The sequence below is a fragment of the Grammomys surdaster genome, unplaced genomic scaffold (genome assembly GCF_004785775.1).
Source record: "Grammomys surdaster isolate TR1022 unplaced genomic scaffold, NIH_TR_1.0 239, whole genome shotgun sequence".
Taxonomy (NCBI): domain Eukaryota; kingdom Metazoa; phylum Chordata; class Mammalia; order Rodentia; family Muridae; genus Grammomys; species Grammomys surdaster.
In genome coordinates, this window is record NW_021604684.1 from 10,466,882 (window position 1) to 10,483,195 (window position 16,314).

Sequence of the window (16,314 nt, forward strand, 5' to 3'; positions counted from 1 at the left end):
AGATCACCAGTGTGAGGGGAATCTCACCGTGTGGTTGTCTAGGAAAGGGAAGTGGCTGTAATTGGTGCAGCTGGCTGAGACTCCTACCTCAGACTGAAGAGGAAGGTCAGGACTCCTTGCTGGGAGCACCTGCTGGAGATGGGGAAGCTCTTTACCTTGGGAGGCTTGTGGAGAGGTAGAGGTGTCCTCATCCATGTGCTCCTGAAACCCACCACAGCCAGTCTGATGCCCAGCAGGACCGGGCTTTGTAGGGGCAAGGCTTTAATGGATAAGAAAAGGGAGGTAGGTGGGAGCAGGGCATTCCTGATTGGTACAGTTCCAAGAGTGCCTTCCTTTTCTTCTCTCAGGTCCTGAGAGCCCTGTGTACTCACTGCAGGGTGGACTATGCCCTCGTGGCCCTGTGAGTCCAAGCTAAACCACTTACAGTCTTTGGCTAATGGTGGCTGTGGTAGTGGTGGAGTGACTGATAGGCATGTCACAGCTTGGCCACAGGCCAGTCAGCACTGCGGGATAGTGGGGGGATGGGAATGCCACAAATTCTACCAGGAAGGGATCACTCCTAGTCTTGGCCTCCTAGGAGAACTTAGAAGGGAACAACTCTCCCACAGCTGGGAAGCAAATGTGGAGGGTGGGGCAGACCAGGCTGGGTGGCTGTGGGTGTGGCTCAGCGGTAGGGTGTGTCTGGGTGGTGGGTGGTAGTGTGACTGGATCGAGGGGTGTAATGGCTTCGAGGAACTGTGCCAGCTGTGGGGCATGGCTCTAGGTGCATGTGAGACTAATGTCTGGGTTCCTTATCTCTCCGTGTCTGTGTTTGTGGATGTCCACAATGATGTCTTTTAGCGTGGCTAAGTGTGAGTGTGTCTGTGCATCCACGAGAGCTGGGGTGTGTGTATTGGAAGATCGGCACCCAGCATTATCAGGAATGGCTCAGATTGGAAATAAAATATGTGCTGGGCTGTGAGGACCTTCCCTCACTCTCCCAAAGTAGCATTACACTGGAGACCTAAGACTCCTGAAGCTCCCAAAAATCTTCCCTGAAGCTCTGGGTCACCATGGCCTCATCAGTGCTGTGCCTGGCACCTCATGGTATGTGACAGACTGCAGGTCATCTGCGTGCTTGCAGCTCCTAGGGTGATGTCACAGTGATACTCGTTTACTCGTTCCTGAAGCTTCTCTTCCTGCTTTTCCTTTCTGGCTTCATCCTCTTATCTTCTAGACCACAGATCCTGTTTCATTATGAGTCAAGGTATTACTCTGTTGCCATGGTTGACTTGAAAATTCTTGTAGACTAGTCTGGCTTGGAAGTTACAGAGATTCACACGCCTCTGTCTCCTGATTGCTAAGATTAAAGGTGTATGCCACTGTGTCTGGCTTCATTTTTTAAAAAAAGCTAATATGGAGTTATTGTCTTTAATTTAAAATTTATTTTTTGATGTTTTAAGTGTTAATTTTTAAATTTATGCAAACGGTATTTTCCCTACACAAATGTCTGTGCATCATGTGTGTGCCTGGTGTCTGTGGAGTCCAGAAGAGGGTGCCAGAGGCTCTGGAACGAAACTTACAGGCAGTTTTAAGCTGCCATGTGGGTGTTGGGAACCGACCCGGGTCCTCTGCCAGAGCTGCCAGTGCTTTTAGTTGCTAATCCATCTCTCTAGCCCATAAGATGCTTTTGAAATGCATTGTATAGGTTTATAGGCTAAGATTAAAAAGTACAGGTAAAATGACCCAAAGAGTCCATTACAAAGTTCACAGGAAAGTTAAGGATTATGTTTTGATGACTGTGAATATGCTTTGTAATCTTGCTTGTGAGAGTTTTTGTTTTCTTGCTCTTTATTTTTAAGGTAGGGTCTGGGGCTGGAGAGATGACTTAGTGGGTAGAAGAACTGAATCTAGAGCCCTGCACTCGTGTCAGACATAGGTATGGCCAGCAGCCAGGCACAGCTACATGTATTGGAGAGCGGGGATAGAAACAGGAGGATTGCTAGAGCTTGCTGGGTGTCAGCCTAGCTGGAAAATGGCCAACTTCAGGTTCAGGGAGAGACTGTCTCGAGGGAGTAAGGTGCAGAGTATAGAGGAGGGCAGTGTCTTCCTTCGGCCTCGTCACGTCTTGATTGTGAGCACTGACATCTGCACATTCCCATAAACTGACACATGCCTGTGTGCATGTGCAAGTACATACATTCACACATACACACACACCCCTTTAAAAAAAGTCTCTCTAGACCCCAAGGTAGCCTCAAACTCTCAGCAGTCCTACTGCCTCAGCCTCTTGTGTGCTGATATTACAGGTGTAAGACACTACATCCAGCCATCATGTAATAGAAAAGAGTACGGCATAATTACATTTTTTTTTTTCAGCAGAGGAAGGGAAACTGAGGTTCAGAGAAGTTGAGAGACTTGTCTAAAGGTCACAGACTGGTAAGTAACGAAGCCAAGATCCCAGCCTGGCAGGCTTCCTTCAGCCTGAGTGCGGCTAGCAGCCACTTTGCTTCTGTTTCTGATGGTAATGGGAAGATGAGCACAGAGTGCTTTTCAGGACCCGCTGGCACGTGGTGACACACTTCACCCTCAAATCTACAGCTCACCTAGTCTGTTCCGGGGGCTCTCAGCCTCAACCCTGGAGGCCTCTTTCATCTGAGCCAAGTTGCTTGCCCCCTCTCCTGCTGCCATCTTCTGAACAGCTTGTGCTATAAGAAGTCTTTAGTTTCCTATGGGTTCTGAGGAGGGATGTAGAGAAACTTTGAGCTAGGGATGTAGGGAGGAGAGTGACTTTCAACTCTAGAGCAGTGGCCACATTTCCCGAAAGTGCTGGGTTGCCATGGTGTCTCCATGACGACCAGAGCATCTCATTCATTATCTCCAGCACTTTGGCAGGGAAAGCTAAGGCTAGGATTGGGAGAGTGCAGTGGAAGTCAGGCTGAGGGTGGAGGCCTCTGTGGCTGTGGTCCCTCTCAAGCTGCAGAGCTAAGGGTCCCGTGTGACTCGAGAGCACTCCTTTTCATGGGGTCTGGGTTCAAATAGCAGCTGAGCAGGGGTCTAGTTTTGTGATTTGGGGAAAACAACAATGTCTAGGCCTCATTTTTCTCATCTGTAAATGAGGATGTCAGCACGTTACTGTAAGGATCGCGTGAGATAAGGTATAAAAGATGGCAAACACAGTGAGAGCTCATAGTAAATGCTTCATATGTGGCGACAGTGCCAGTCATGACGGTGATGATTATAATTGTACCTTGTTGTGATTTTATTAGAGGAACGAAAGACTAAAAGTCAGGAAGAATCACAATTCAGTGGTTTTCCTGGGACTGTAACGGAACCTTGCCTGGAGCTTGCTTTTATCTGGAGACATCAGGATCTGAGAGAGAGTGGGAGACTCAATGATGACTGAGACTTTGGTCCTCATATTTGTGTGACACCCAGGGCAGAAGCAAAGTTTATTTTCTAGGGCTCTTAAGAAGCCAGTCAGGTGGACAGGGTCTCAGTAGGTGGCAGATGTAGGGATGCACACCTAATTGTTACTGGAACGCGCTGTGTGCTATGCATGTGTGGTGTGGGTATAGGTGTACAGGCATGTGTGTGGGCACACGAATGAGTGCACATGTTGGCTGTGGAGGCCAGAGGCTGAGGTCAGATGTCTTTTCTACTTACTGTCTTCCTTGCACACTGAAGCAAAGTCTCACTGGAACCCAGAACTCTCCAGTTTGGCTAGTCAAGCTAGATACCCTGCTGGGGGACTCCCATCTTCGTCTCCTGAGTACTGGGATTACAGGTGGTTTGCTGTGCCCACCTGGCATTTGTGTTGGTGCTGAGGATCTAAACTCACTCGTATGTGACAGCGTATGTGACTGAGGCATCTCCCTAGTTCTGGTGTGCCCTTTTGAAAGAGAACTTAGAAAGGTACAGACCATTAGGAGAAATCTCCTAAATGAAAGAAAAATGTTGTGTAAACCAGAGAACACACATCTGCTTTCTGGTTCCAGGACTGTATTTTCCTCTGTCAAGGGATGGGAGGCACTAAGGGTTAGGCTTGGGGTGGGAATGGGGTGGTTGGAAATAACTTCAGAGAGGCCACGGCTTTGGAACTGGGATGTGAAGCATGACTGAGTGTCTCAGGAGGATGGGGGATGGGGACATCGTGAGCCACCTGACTAATATGGTGACTGGTTGGGCAAGGCTTTGGTTTACAGAAAAGAGCCCAGCTGGCCTCAGCTAGCCTGATGCCTTGGTGATTCTGGAGAAAGTAGATGCTTCCCAGGTCTTCGCCTCATGAGCCCTCTTGCTCTGTAATGGAGAAGGTGAGAAAGGCTTTCAGTAGCTACTGGTGGATCACGGATAGTCTGTGCAAAGATCCCTTACCAGAAAGCTGGGAAGTCTGCTTTGTCTACAAGGGAGTGGGTTATTTTCTCCGCAGTCTGGTCTGAACTTTGCCAAGGCTTTGTCCCTCTCCTGCTGGGAAATCCCAGCCACAGCTTCCAAAGATAGGAGTTTTTGGAGGAGGAGGAGTGGGGAGGAGGAGGAAGAAGAGGAAGAGGAGGAGGAAGAAGATGAGAAGACAGCTGTAGCAACTGCATTTGCTAGGCAAGGCCCACTAGTGTATAGAACAGGCACCCTGCTTCTGCACTTACTCTTCCTCTGTGAACTCAGGGCTTGCCCCGGTCAGATTCCAGGGCTGCCAGAGAGATGAGCTTTGCAGTGCTGTGTGAACTAAGCTGTTGTCCGTGTTGTGAGGATCATTGTGAGCGTGCTAAGGAGGCAATGGGAGCGACTGCTAATGGCGGTTACAGCCCGCTTGTGGAATCTGAAGGTTTCCTAATGTAGGACTCTGGGTTCATGCTTGCACTTGGGACATCTGGTCTGAGTTCTTTGGTATTGTTGCATGTATAGTATATGTACATGTATATATTTTCAGAGTTAAAATTATTTTTATTTTTTATTTGAGTGTGCGGGAGTGCTCCTGGAGGCTAGAAGAGAGTGTTGGAGCCCCAGGAGCTAGAGTTCCAGGGTGCCGTGAGCCACCTCCCATGGGTGGGTGGAGGGAGTGAGTTCAGGTCCTCTGGAAGAGCTTCTCACTGTTGGACATTTTTGCTTTCACAGTAAAGCTGATAGGAGACTAGTGTTCCTTGCTGCACATACAGTGTCCCCCATTATCAGTGACTCCCAGTGTAGCAGTGCAGTGTTACAGCTCATAAGGCTGTGTGGAGCCACAGTTTCACTCACAGCCTGGCTCACTCCTGATGTTACACATTCTGTGGGTTGCGTGTGTAAGGGTAGGATTACAGCGTTGACAGAGCCATCTCACTGTGGAAGAGTCACCTGTGCTCTGCCCAGTTAGTCTTCCAGCCCTCACTCAGCCTCTGGCAGCCATGCACAGTTTTCAGATGTGCACTTTTTTTTTTTAAAGATTTATTTATTTATTTATTATATATGAATACACTGTAGCTGTCTTCAGACACACCAGAAGAGGGCATCAGATCTTATTACAGATGGTTGTGAGCCACCATGTGGTTGCTGGGATTTGAACTCAGGACCTTTGGATGAGCAGTCAGTGGTCTTAACCACTGAGCCATCTCTCCAGCCCCATGTGCACTTTTTTTATATCTGAAAAAATGTCAGGATCCCATGGGGGCCCTTGACACTCAGATGCCCGAGGCCATGAACTGCATTATTAACAAGCAGAAGGGCTGTTAATGGGACAGAGAGGCCACTGACACACACTTGAGCTCACTTCCTCCTCTTCTGTAGGGCCAGATGAATGGTGTGGGCCGACCCTTAGGGCCCCCCTCCCCCATGCCCCCCGCTTTGTGTTCCTGTGTTGACATGGTGTGGGGTCAGGCCTGGCCACGGCTGTGGCTGTAGATAGCCTTTTTCATTGGTAAGTGAGATGCTGGTCTCGTTAGCCTTCCTGGCTCTGTCGGGACACCTGCCCTTTCCTCCTCTGGTCTCTGGCACTGCAGGGCGTCCTGGAAAGCCTCGCACACGGTTCCTCACCTCCAGGTTGCTTGCTGATCATGCTCTTCCTTCTTCCATTCTTGGCTCCTCCAAGCGCCAAGACTGCCTGGCTGAGAAATCTTTTTTTAAAGTATATATTTCTTTTTTATTTTTATTTATTTTTTTAGAAACTCCATCCTGTGTGTGTATAATGGTGTGTGTATGACATGTGCGTATAGGCCTGTCCGTGCCACAGCGTCCGTGCCATGCATGTGGAGGTCAGAGAACTACGTTTCACAGTTGGCTCATCTGCCATCTTTCGTTTTTTGTGGAATTGTTGAGTGTCTCTCTGGTTGTTTCTGCTGCTTTGCTGCATCTTGGAGGATAGCTGCCGCACCAGCTTCCTGGAGCTTCTCCTGCCTCAGCCTCCTACGATGATGTGGGAGTGCTGAGATTACAGATCCTACTGCATCTGCCTTCCAACGTGGGTTGTGGGGATCCAACTCAGGCACGCATATCAAACACCTCAATGCACTGAGCCACCCCTGGCCCTTTATATGATTTTTAAGTTTATATACAAAATGATAGCTTTCTTTATGGTATTGTATGTAAATTTTTTATTTTCATTTAAAAATTTATGGTTTGTATTATGGGTATGGGTGGTCTGTCTATATGTATGCTTTTGTACCACATGCGTACCTGGTGCCCACAGAGAGGCCAGAAAGGGCACTGGGCCCCCTGGAGCTGAAGTTACAGATGGTTGTGCGCTGCCTGTGGGCGTTGAAAGTAGAGCACTAGTCCTTAGGTAGAGCAGCTATACTCTTAACTGCTGAGGCATCTTTCCAGCCCTTGCACTTTATTTTTTTATTTGTCTCTCTGTTTCCTTCCCCCATTCCCCACCCTGTCTTGCTCCTCCCATGGGGAAATCTTTACATGCTTCTGCAGTGATTACATCCAGGATGAATTCCTAGAAGTACAGCTCTTGCTGGGCCTGGGAGGAGATTAGAGATCTTTACCCATAAGGCCAACCCCAGAGTCCCAGTTTCTCATCTTGGCCTAGTCTGTCTCACTTCCGTGATTTCTCACTTCCGTGATTTCTGGCATAGGGGAGCTTCTGGCTAGCTCTGTAGGGGTGCCCCATGTGAAGTCTCTGGTTTTCACTCACATATAAGGGGGGTGGGGGGAAGGGGAGGCAGGAGGTGGCGGCGTCCAGGCCTGCTGTGGGAACATGGGAATTGGAGCCGTTGCACAGTGTGTGTGGTCTCTGCTCACTCTTTCCAGAGAGAGATGGGTGTTCTCGCTTTGACACCCTGGTGGGGCTCAGGCTGGGGAAAGAGCTAGAACCTAGAATTCTGGCTGTCTGAGTGGGTAAGGCCTGGTGTAGGGGAGGTCCCTGCCTTTCCCATCATTCCTTGGACAGGCGTTGGTGGTCACCTGCTGACCAGGGTTGCCAAGCATGCATGTGAGGGAGAGATTTCATGGTTGCATCTGAGCAAACCACCCGTTTCTGAGTGTCTTTGTGTGAGGCCCCTTAGACACATTTGTTCCATTGACCCTCATCCACGCCCCGGCGTGGAAGGACTCTCACGGGGAGAGTTTACTGATGCTTCAGAGGTAGTGACTTCCTACGGGCTTTTGTACATAGCTCTGGGTTGGATTCCTGCTCTGGCTGCTTCTGTTATTGAAGGGGGTTGCTGGGGTCATTCAGAGGAAAGGCTGGTGAAGGAAGGAAAAGGAGCAGACAGTAGAAAGGTTAGTGGACGGAAGGATGTGCTGCTTGGTCCTGATACAGAATTCTACCTCTTCCTCCTGGTTCTTGGAATTGCTCAGCGTCATATTTTGCTTCTGGAGTTTTGTTTTGTTTTAAAGATACTGTATTTGTTTTTATTGTTTGTATTATTTGTAGCCTACACGTATGTATATGTGCCATGTACAAGCTTTGTGCCTATGGAAGTCAGAAAAGGTCATTGAATTCTTAGAACTGGAGTTTTAGATAGTGGTGAGCCTCCATGTGGGTGGTGGGAACTGTACCTGGGTCCTCTGCAAGAATAGCCAGTGCTCCTAACCCCGAGAGCCATCTCTCTAGCCCTGGGTTTTTCTTGGCCTAGTCTTGGCCTATTAATAATGAGAGCCAACAGTCACCCTGATAGATGCTTCATTCAGTAGACTCTTCATGATTCCTGTGCATTGTTGGCCTTCATCTTCTGACTCCTTATGGCCTGGCTACTTTTGTTGCTTGCTCCATCTCACACGTGGTGAGCCTGAGGCTCAGAGAAATGGGCAGCAGTTCGTGAGTGTGAGCCCACCTTGTCAAGACCTGTATATCTGTGGTCCACTGACTCTGAAAGCCCACTCTAACTCTCTGCTTTTCTCCCCAGCTCCCCAGCTTTTACCCTGTGGGCCCAACGTGAAGAGCGGCATGCGGCACCCCCTGGCTGGCCCAGTGTCTTTTGACCTGCTGGTGACTGCTCCCAGGAGGCCCTGACGCCCTGGGGCACTTTTGCTCTGCACAGGACCACGCTGGGGTTTGCCATGGTGACATAAAGGGGTGCAGAGGAAGGAAGGAAAACCAGCCTGTAGACTGTACCCCTGGCTGGACGAAAGGGCCAGGGGCCCGGAGCCTTCTCTCCACTGCCCTTGAACATCTCACTTCCTAAATCTCTGCATTTCTCAGTCAGTAGACAACTTTTGGGACTCCTGTGTAAGGATTTTGGGGGACCAGGCCAGGCTGGGCCTCTGCTGGTTGAGATCTTGGGGGCCAGAATGCCTGCCCTGGCGTGCCTCCGGAGGCTGTGTCGGCACCTGTCCCCACAGGCTGTCCTGTTCCTGCTGTTTGTCTTTTGCCTGTTCAGCGTCTTTGTCTCTGCCTACTACCTATATGGTTGGAACCGGGGCCTTGAGCCCTCAGCAGATGCTTCTGAGTCCGACTGTGGGGACCCACCACCTGTTGCCCCTAGCCGTCTCCTGCCAATCAAGCCTGTGCAGGCTGTCGTCCCTTCCCGAACAGACCCACTGGTGCTGGTATTTGTGGAGAGCCTCTATTCACAGCTGGGCCAGGAGGTGGTGGCAATCCTGGAATCCAGTCGCTTCAAGTATCGAACAGAGATTGCACCGGGGAAGGGGGACATGCCCACACTCACTGACAAGGGCCGTGGCCGCTTCGCCCTCATCATCTATGAGAACATCCTCAAGTATGTCAACTTGGATGCCTGGAACCGGGAGCTGCTGGACAAGTACTGTGTGGCCTACGGCGTGGGCATCATTGGCTTCTTCAAGGTATTCAGGGAGCAGGTTTCTGAGCAGTTCCTCGCACCGTCTCTACATTTGCTAGCCGAGCACGTGTCAGTTTGCACTGTGAAATGAGTGTGGTGGTAGCACTTAGCTCCCTTGTCATGAATGGTAAATGGTTGTCTGCCTGCTGCTGGGGAATTGCTTACTAAGTATTTGGAGGCCTTGCCCACTATATATGGGGCTCAGTGTGCAGTAGGCACTTGCCTGAAGACTTGGGTTTGGGTGCAAGGTAGGAAAGGCATACTCTGCTATTTACTCTGAACCCTGCCCTGGTGGTCATCTCAGAGGATGGCCAAGTAAAGGACACGAAGGTCAAGTTACTCATCTGAGGCAGCTTGGTTTTCTACCTGTGGTCTTCCTCCTGGAGACAGTGGAGGGTGGAGTTTGTGCAGAATGTGCTCCTAAACCAGAGCCATTTTGTACAAAGAGAAAGAAAGAAAAGCCAGTGTGCAGGCCGGGCACTGTTGTGGGCTTGTGGAATTCCCTGAACCACCCAGGGGATTGGGGTCATTGCTGAAAGCTTGTCATGGAGGAGCTGCCCTTGAGGAGGGGACAGGGATAATGGATATATGGTCATGCAAGATGAATGTAGGCACCAGCTAGAGACTTGACTGGGGGACTTTGGGGGACATTTGTTTACTGGATGCTTCCAGTGTCCTGGGTCTTGTGCTAAGTTCCAGTGCATAGAGTAATGAACGGAAACAGACAAGTCACAGCTGAGATTTAGCATAGTAGGGGTGGAGTGGGCGTCGGGCCACACAGAGGCTATGGAGGTATGATCAATCTATAAAGCAGGGGACAGAGGAGGGTACGCAAGAGTGGGTGTGGGGGACAACGCTGGCTTCTGTGGGCAGCCAGGAAAGTTGTCCCCCATGAAGTGTCCTGGAGGGGCCGGGAAGGGCACAAGGCTGAGGGCAGCTATGGCATGGTGTGAGTACAGAGCCAGGAGTAGGATCCAGACAGAAGGTGCCCGTGTCCCAAGCCTCCCCGCGCACTGCTCCTTTGTTCAGTGCCGGGAGAGGCTGCTTTAGCCCAGGCTTCCCACAGCACGCTCTTTCATGCACTAATACAGCAGGAGGCTCTGCTGCTGAAAAGGAAGAGTGAGTCAAAAAACCAAAGGCCCTTAGAAATCCTGCAGTGGGGCGGCCCAGTGTGATTTGTTTCCCAGCCAGCTTGATCTCTTTCACAGAGCACCCTCTGGGGAACACTGGCCTGGTTTACGGCTTCACAGAAGCAGAAAGTCAGGCTGGCTCCATTGTCTCTGTGCTTTTTTCTTTTCTCCTGCACTCTATACCCTTCCCTGCCATGAACTTCATTAAGGTTGACTCAGAGCCCCAGGCCTGAGAATCATCAGAACGGCAGACAGTTATCGAGAGCTCATTCAGGGCCATGTGCTGCCAGCCTGCTTCACACAAATTAACTTACTTCACACTAATAAGCCATTCTCCAAGGCAAGCAGGAGATATGCTGATTTAAGAGAGGGGTAAACTGAGGCAGAGACAATTAAGAAATGTATCCGAGCTCACAAGCTCACACTCCTACCAAGTATTATCCGGGATTCGAGTCCACAAAGCCCCGAGCCATATAGGCTTGGTCTTTCTGAGGTTTGAGTCCAGGAGCTGCGTTGGGTTTACTCAGTGGAACTCTGTGCCAGAAGCTCTGTGTCGTGTTCTAGACTCCAGGCCTGGGGTGTGGACATGGAGCTTAAAACAACAGAGCATGGACTCTATGTAATGCCAACTCCTTGTTGAAGGTGAACATGAATGGGGCCCATTGAAAAGCAGGGGCATGCTCAGTCTCACCGCGACAGTGGCAAACGTGACTCTCCCTGCTCTGGTGCCTTAAGTCAAGACTCTGGGATTTTGAGCTGAGGCTTGTGACTGGTCTGTTAGGACATGCGCCGCCTGGTGGCTGAGGTGCATCACTGCTGTTTCTGCAGAGTCTGGCTTCTGTGCTGCTCCTTGGACTTGTCAGACTCAAGTGCCTATGCCAGGTCTCATGTTCCAGATTCTCAAGGCAGGGTGAGATCACAAGCTTAAAAGTCCAGACTCTGTGCCACATCTTTCTGAAACTTAAAAGCAGTGTGACCTTGGTTAGGATGTCCAGCTAATGGCACGAGTTACAGCTTCTGCTTCTAGACCATGCTAGAAGAAAGACCGTGGAGGGAATGGAGGATGAGGGCCAGCACCTGGAGCTGCTGCATCAGCGGCAGCTGGGGTGGTGTGCCTACTCCCTGTGTAGTAAACACAGCATTGCGCTTGGCATGTGCCCCTGGCACTGTGCCTCCGAGAAGTCCTTGAGATAGGGCTTGGGTCCTCATCTGTGCCCATTCCTAGCACTGATGTGTGTCAGCCTCACAGAGTAGATGGACAGCCTGCATCTGGATGCACCAGGGTTGGTGAAGGTCATGTTCAGTGCCCAGCACGTTGCTTTGCTTGCTCTGTCAAATAGAGTAGGCACTTTGTTTTCAGATAACATGAGAAAAGATTAAGTGGTTTTACCAGAGGGACATAGTTAGTATGCCACCCAGCCAAGATTTGACAACCCAGCTTATTACTTCTAACTGGATGACCTCAGAGGCTACATAGGAACCAGCTGACTAGAGAGAGACTCAGAGAACGGATGTAGGGTTTCTCAGGGCAGATTGCCTGCTCCTCAGGAAGTCTGTGCTAGGCCTCTATCCTACTCCTCACTCTGGCTTTTCCTTACGTCAGGGAGACCCCTTTGGGACAGTGGCTGTCTCCTTAGTGCTGAGGGATAGGAAGAAGGTCTAGTCTAGAGGGACCCTGTGACAGAGCCAGCGTCTCCAGTGCCTGGGCCTCCTGTTCCCTTCCCTGGCTGGATCCTTTCGTGGCTGTCTGTGGTAGCTGTTGTGGCCTGGCTTCTTCTTCCACAGTAGCTTCATTTCTAGACAAGCCACTGGCACCTCTCAGCAAGCTCAGGGCCAGGACTTTGAAATGGGATTCCTGAGCAGTAGTGTCTCAGTGGCTTCCCAGGCCTGAGCAGCGGAAGACAGAGGCCTGACGTGTATCAGTCCCCCACATAGGTCACACTCTGGGCCAGTGCTGACTTAGGATGGTGAGGATCTGGGAGCCTGGAGAGGTTGTCTCTGGGGATGGGTCTCAGTCTCTTGCACCTCAGTACTGAAGCTGCCTCAGGATGGGGCCTTGACAAGCATTCCGTGCATCTGGAGATCCAGTGTGGTTCCTTATCACAGTTTACAAAACCAGGCCCCTGCAGAGGCTTTGTGGGAGTAGAAGAAGCCTGACTGTTAAGATTAGTAACCAACTTTCTCTGGGCAGGCTGAGCTCTGCCCCAGGCACAAGGCTCAGACTGAAGCCTACTCTTCAGCATGTGCCCAGGCATGGTGCTTACCAGGGCAGCCCCACAGGTGTCCTGTGGGTAGCCCTTCTTTCTTCTCCGGATGCTGTGAACCTGTGACCTCATCGTAATCCTTGACAGCTCCAGGGACCTGGGTCTACCCCCATGGCCCTCCTGCCTCTTCTCCTTTCTTGATCTCTTCATGGCTCCTTGCTGTCCCTTGATCCTGCTGTGCTGTCTCCTGCCTCAGGGCCTTTTCACTTGCTATTCTTAGGACTTGACCTCTACCTCCTCCTAGTTGATCACTCATCAGGTAGCATGCTCCAGAGGCCCCTTCTCCAGGAGCCTCCTGAGCCAGGCGTCTGCCCAGCATGTGCCGGTCTGCAGCTCTGACCTTTTCCATGGGTTTGCACAGTGTTTTATTCTTATTTAGTGGTTTCTCCTTCCTGCTTAACTCTAAGGGGAGGACCACATCTGCTTTTCTCAGTTTACACTCTGTTTCCTGTCTGTCTTTTTTCTCACTATATCTCATTAAATACTTAATGTCTAGTACAGTATGTAGCTGCAGACTGATAAATTAGCCCTGGAATCCACAGCTATCAGGTGTTAGATATTGGCAGTTGTTTGTTCCTCTTTCATTGTTAAAAATAGTTACTTATCAAATGATTATGCATCCCTGTTGGGTGTCAGGGATACAAAGTAAGAAATACAGCCGTGTTCTCAAGTAGCTTAGGCTGGTAGGAGGGAGGCTCTGAACCGAGTACGGCATTTGAGGCTTTGCTGTGATGACCTTAGGGAGGCCATTGGAGGAAGCAGCTATATATGTTGGCATTTGAAGGATAACAGGAGTTTACCAGTCCCAGGGGAGAGAATTGAACCAGTATACATGTACCATATTTAGGGGCAGATGGTTGGGAGGAGAGGGAGAGCATGAAGGAGTGGTGAGACCAGGGAAGGGGAGATGATGTACAGGGAATGGGGTAGCAGCAAATCCCCGGAGGCAAAGGGAAGTGGTAAAGATTGTATTGCTCTCGGTGGTGACTAGTGGGCAAGAGAGCTGACTTTTTGTGTGGGAGGGAGGCTTTTTTGTCAGGAATATGTATGCGTGTGTCTGTGTGTGTGCATGCATGCATGTGTGTCTGTATGTGTCTGTGTGTGTCTGTATATCTGCATACTGTATGTGTATCTGTGTGTATGTGTTTGCATGTTGATGTTTATCTGTGTCTATTTGTGCATGCATGTATTGTGTATGTGTGTGTGTCTATATGTCTCTGTGTGAATGTATTCAGGGATATGGTAGCTCTTGTGAAGTTGTAAATATTGCTGATGTTACTGTTACCAGCTACGCCTGACAGCTGTTCTACCCCACACTGCTGTAGGCCAATGAGAACAGCCTGCTGAGTGCACAGCTCAAAGGCTTCCCTCTTTTCCTGCATTCGAACCTGGGCTTGAAAGACTGCAGCATCAACCCCAAGTCCCCACTGCTCTATGTGACACGGCCCAGTGAGGTAGAGAAAGGCGTGCTGCCCGGAGAGGATTGGACTGTGTTCCAGTCTAACCACTCTACCTATGAACCAGTGCTGCTGGCCAAGACACGCTCCTCCGAGTCCATCCCACACCTGGGTGCAGATGCTGGCCTGCATGCTGCACTGCATGCTACTGTGGTCCAGGACCTGGGCCTCCACGACGGCATCCAGCGTGTGCTGTTTGGCAACAACCTCAACTTTTGGCTGCATAAGCTCGTCTTCGTGGATGCTGTGGCCTTCCTCACAGGGAAGCGCCTTTCACTGCCTTTGGACCGGTACATCCTGGTGGACATTGATGACATTTTTGTGGGCAAGGAGGGCACACGCATGAAGGTGGAGGATGTGAAGGTAAGGAGAGACTTGGGGTGTGTCGTGGGCCACACCTCATCCGCGCCTCCTGTGCTGTTATTCGTAGACCCATTGATTCCCCACTTCATACAGTTGCTGTCTTACTATGTGCAAGAGGCATCTAACATTTCGTTAAAGTGTTAAATATGGGGGGATTTCGCATGTGTATTCTGGAGTTCAGGAGGAAGAGACCCAGGCAGAAACAAAAATGAATCTGGCAAGAGTTGTAATCTGCCTTTTTTTTTTTGGTTTTCTTTTTTTTTTTTTTTTTTATTGGATGATTTATTTACATTTCCTATGTTGTCCCCTTACCCCATCCCCCACCACCCCCTCGGAACCCCCAATCCCCTCGCCCCTCCTCCTTCTTCTCTGTGGATGTAACCTCTATCTACACCCCCCCACTCCCACCTCCCCACCCTCAAAATTCCCACCCCCTGGGGCATCCAGCCTTCATGAGGTCAAGGTTCTCTTCTTCCACCTATGCCCAGCAGGGCCCTCCACTTTTACATATTCAGCTGAAGCCCTGGATCCCCCCCTAAGTGCTCCCAGGCTGGTGGTTTAGACCCTGGGAGCTGTGGTTGGTTGGTATTGTTGCTCTCCTCATGGTGCCACAAACCCTTTCAGCTCCTTCAGTCTTCACTCTAACTCCTCTATTGAGAACCCCATGATCAGTTCAATGGCTAGTTGTGAGCATCTGCCTCTGAATATGTCTGACTCTTGAAGGCCTCTGAGGAGATATCCATATCAGGCTCTTATCAGCATGCACTTCCTGTCTTCCACATCAGCATCTACCTTTGGTGATTGCACATGGGATAGATACTCAGGTGGAGTGGTCTTGAGACGGCCCCTCCTTCAGTTTCTGTCCCTCACTTTGTCTCCATATTTGCTCCCTTGAGTATTTTGTTGCTCCTTCTAAGAAGGACCGAATCACCCTCACTTGGTCTTCCTTCTTTATGGGCTTCATGTGGCCTGTGAGTTGCATCTTGGGCATTTCAAGGTTCTAGGCTAATATCCAATAATCAGTGAGTGAATACCATGTGTCTTCTTTTGTGATTGGCTTACCTCACTCAGGATGATAATTTCTAGTTCCATCCATTTACCTAGGAACCTCTCGAATTCATTGTTTTTAATAGCTGAGTAATACTCCATTGTGTAAATATACCACATTTTTTGAATCCATTCCTCAGTTGAAGGACATCTGGGTTCTTTCCAGCTCCTGGCTATTATAAATAAGGCTGCTATGAACATAGTTGAGCATATGTCCTTGTTATATGTTCGAGCATCTTCTGGGTATATGCCTAGGAGTGGTATAGCTGGATCCTCGGGTAATGCTATGTCCAATTTTCTGAGGAACCGCCAGACTGATTTCCAAAGTGGTTGCACCATCTTGCAGTCCCACCAACAATGGAGGAGTGTTCCTCTTTCTCCACACCCTCGCCAGCATCTACTATCACCTGAGTTTTTAATCTTAGCCATTCTGACTGGTGTGAGATGGAATCTCAGGGTTGTTTTGATTTGCATTTCCCTGACGACTAAGGATGCTGAACATTTCTTTAGATGCTTCTCGGCCATTCGAGTTTCTTCCGTTGAAAATTCTTTGTTAAGCTCTATACCCCATTTTTTAATAGGGTAATTTGGTTGTCTGGAGTCTAATTTCTTGAGTTCTTTGTATATATTGGATATTAGCCCTCTATCAGATGAAGGATTGGTAAAGATCTTTTCCCAATTTGTTGGTTGTCGTTTTGTCCTATTGACAGTGTCCTTTGCCTTACAGAAACTTTGCAATTTTATGAAGTCCCATTTGTCAATTCTCGATCTTAGAGCATATGCCATTGGAGTTCTGTTCAGGAACTTTTCCCCTGTGGTAATCTGCCTTTTAACCCAGATGCAACTTTTAACTCTT

At 49.7% G+C, this 16,314-nt stretch overlaps 1 protein-coding gene across 6 annotated transcripts in view; it reads left to right on the forward strand.

Moving 5' to 3' along the window:
* The window catches only part of Ndst1 (N-deacetylase and N-sulfotransferase 1), a 61,422-nt gene that overhangs the window by 22,902 nt on the left and 22,206 nt on the right, over positions 1-16,314 (forward strand). For 4 of the 6 annotated variants that reach the window (XM_028774308.1, XM_028774309.1, XM_028774304.1 and 1 more), the window contains exons 2-3: positions 8,304-9,201; positions 13,917-14,411. In XM_028774308.1, coding sequence (XP_028630141.1) covers positions 8,689-9,201; positions 13,917-14,411 — 1,008 coding nt within the window. In that variant the 5' untranslated portion in view covers positions 8,304-8,688. Of the gene's footprint in view, positions 1-2,358; positions 2,419-8,303; positions 9,202-13,916; positions 14,412-16,314 lie in introns of all 6 variants that reach the window. The other 2 variants (XM_028774306.1, XM_028774305.1) reach the window with 2 other exon arrangements.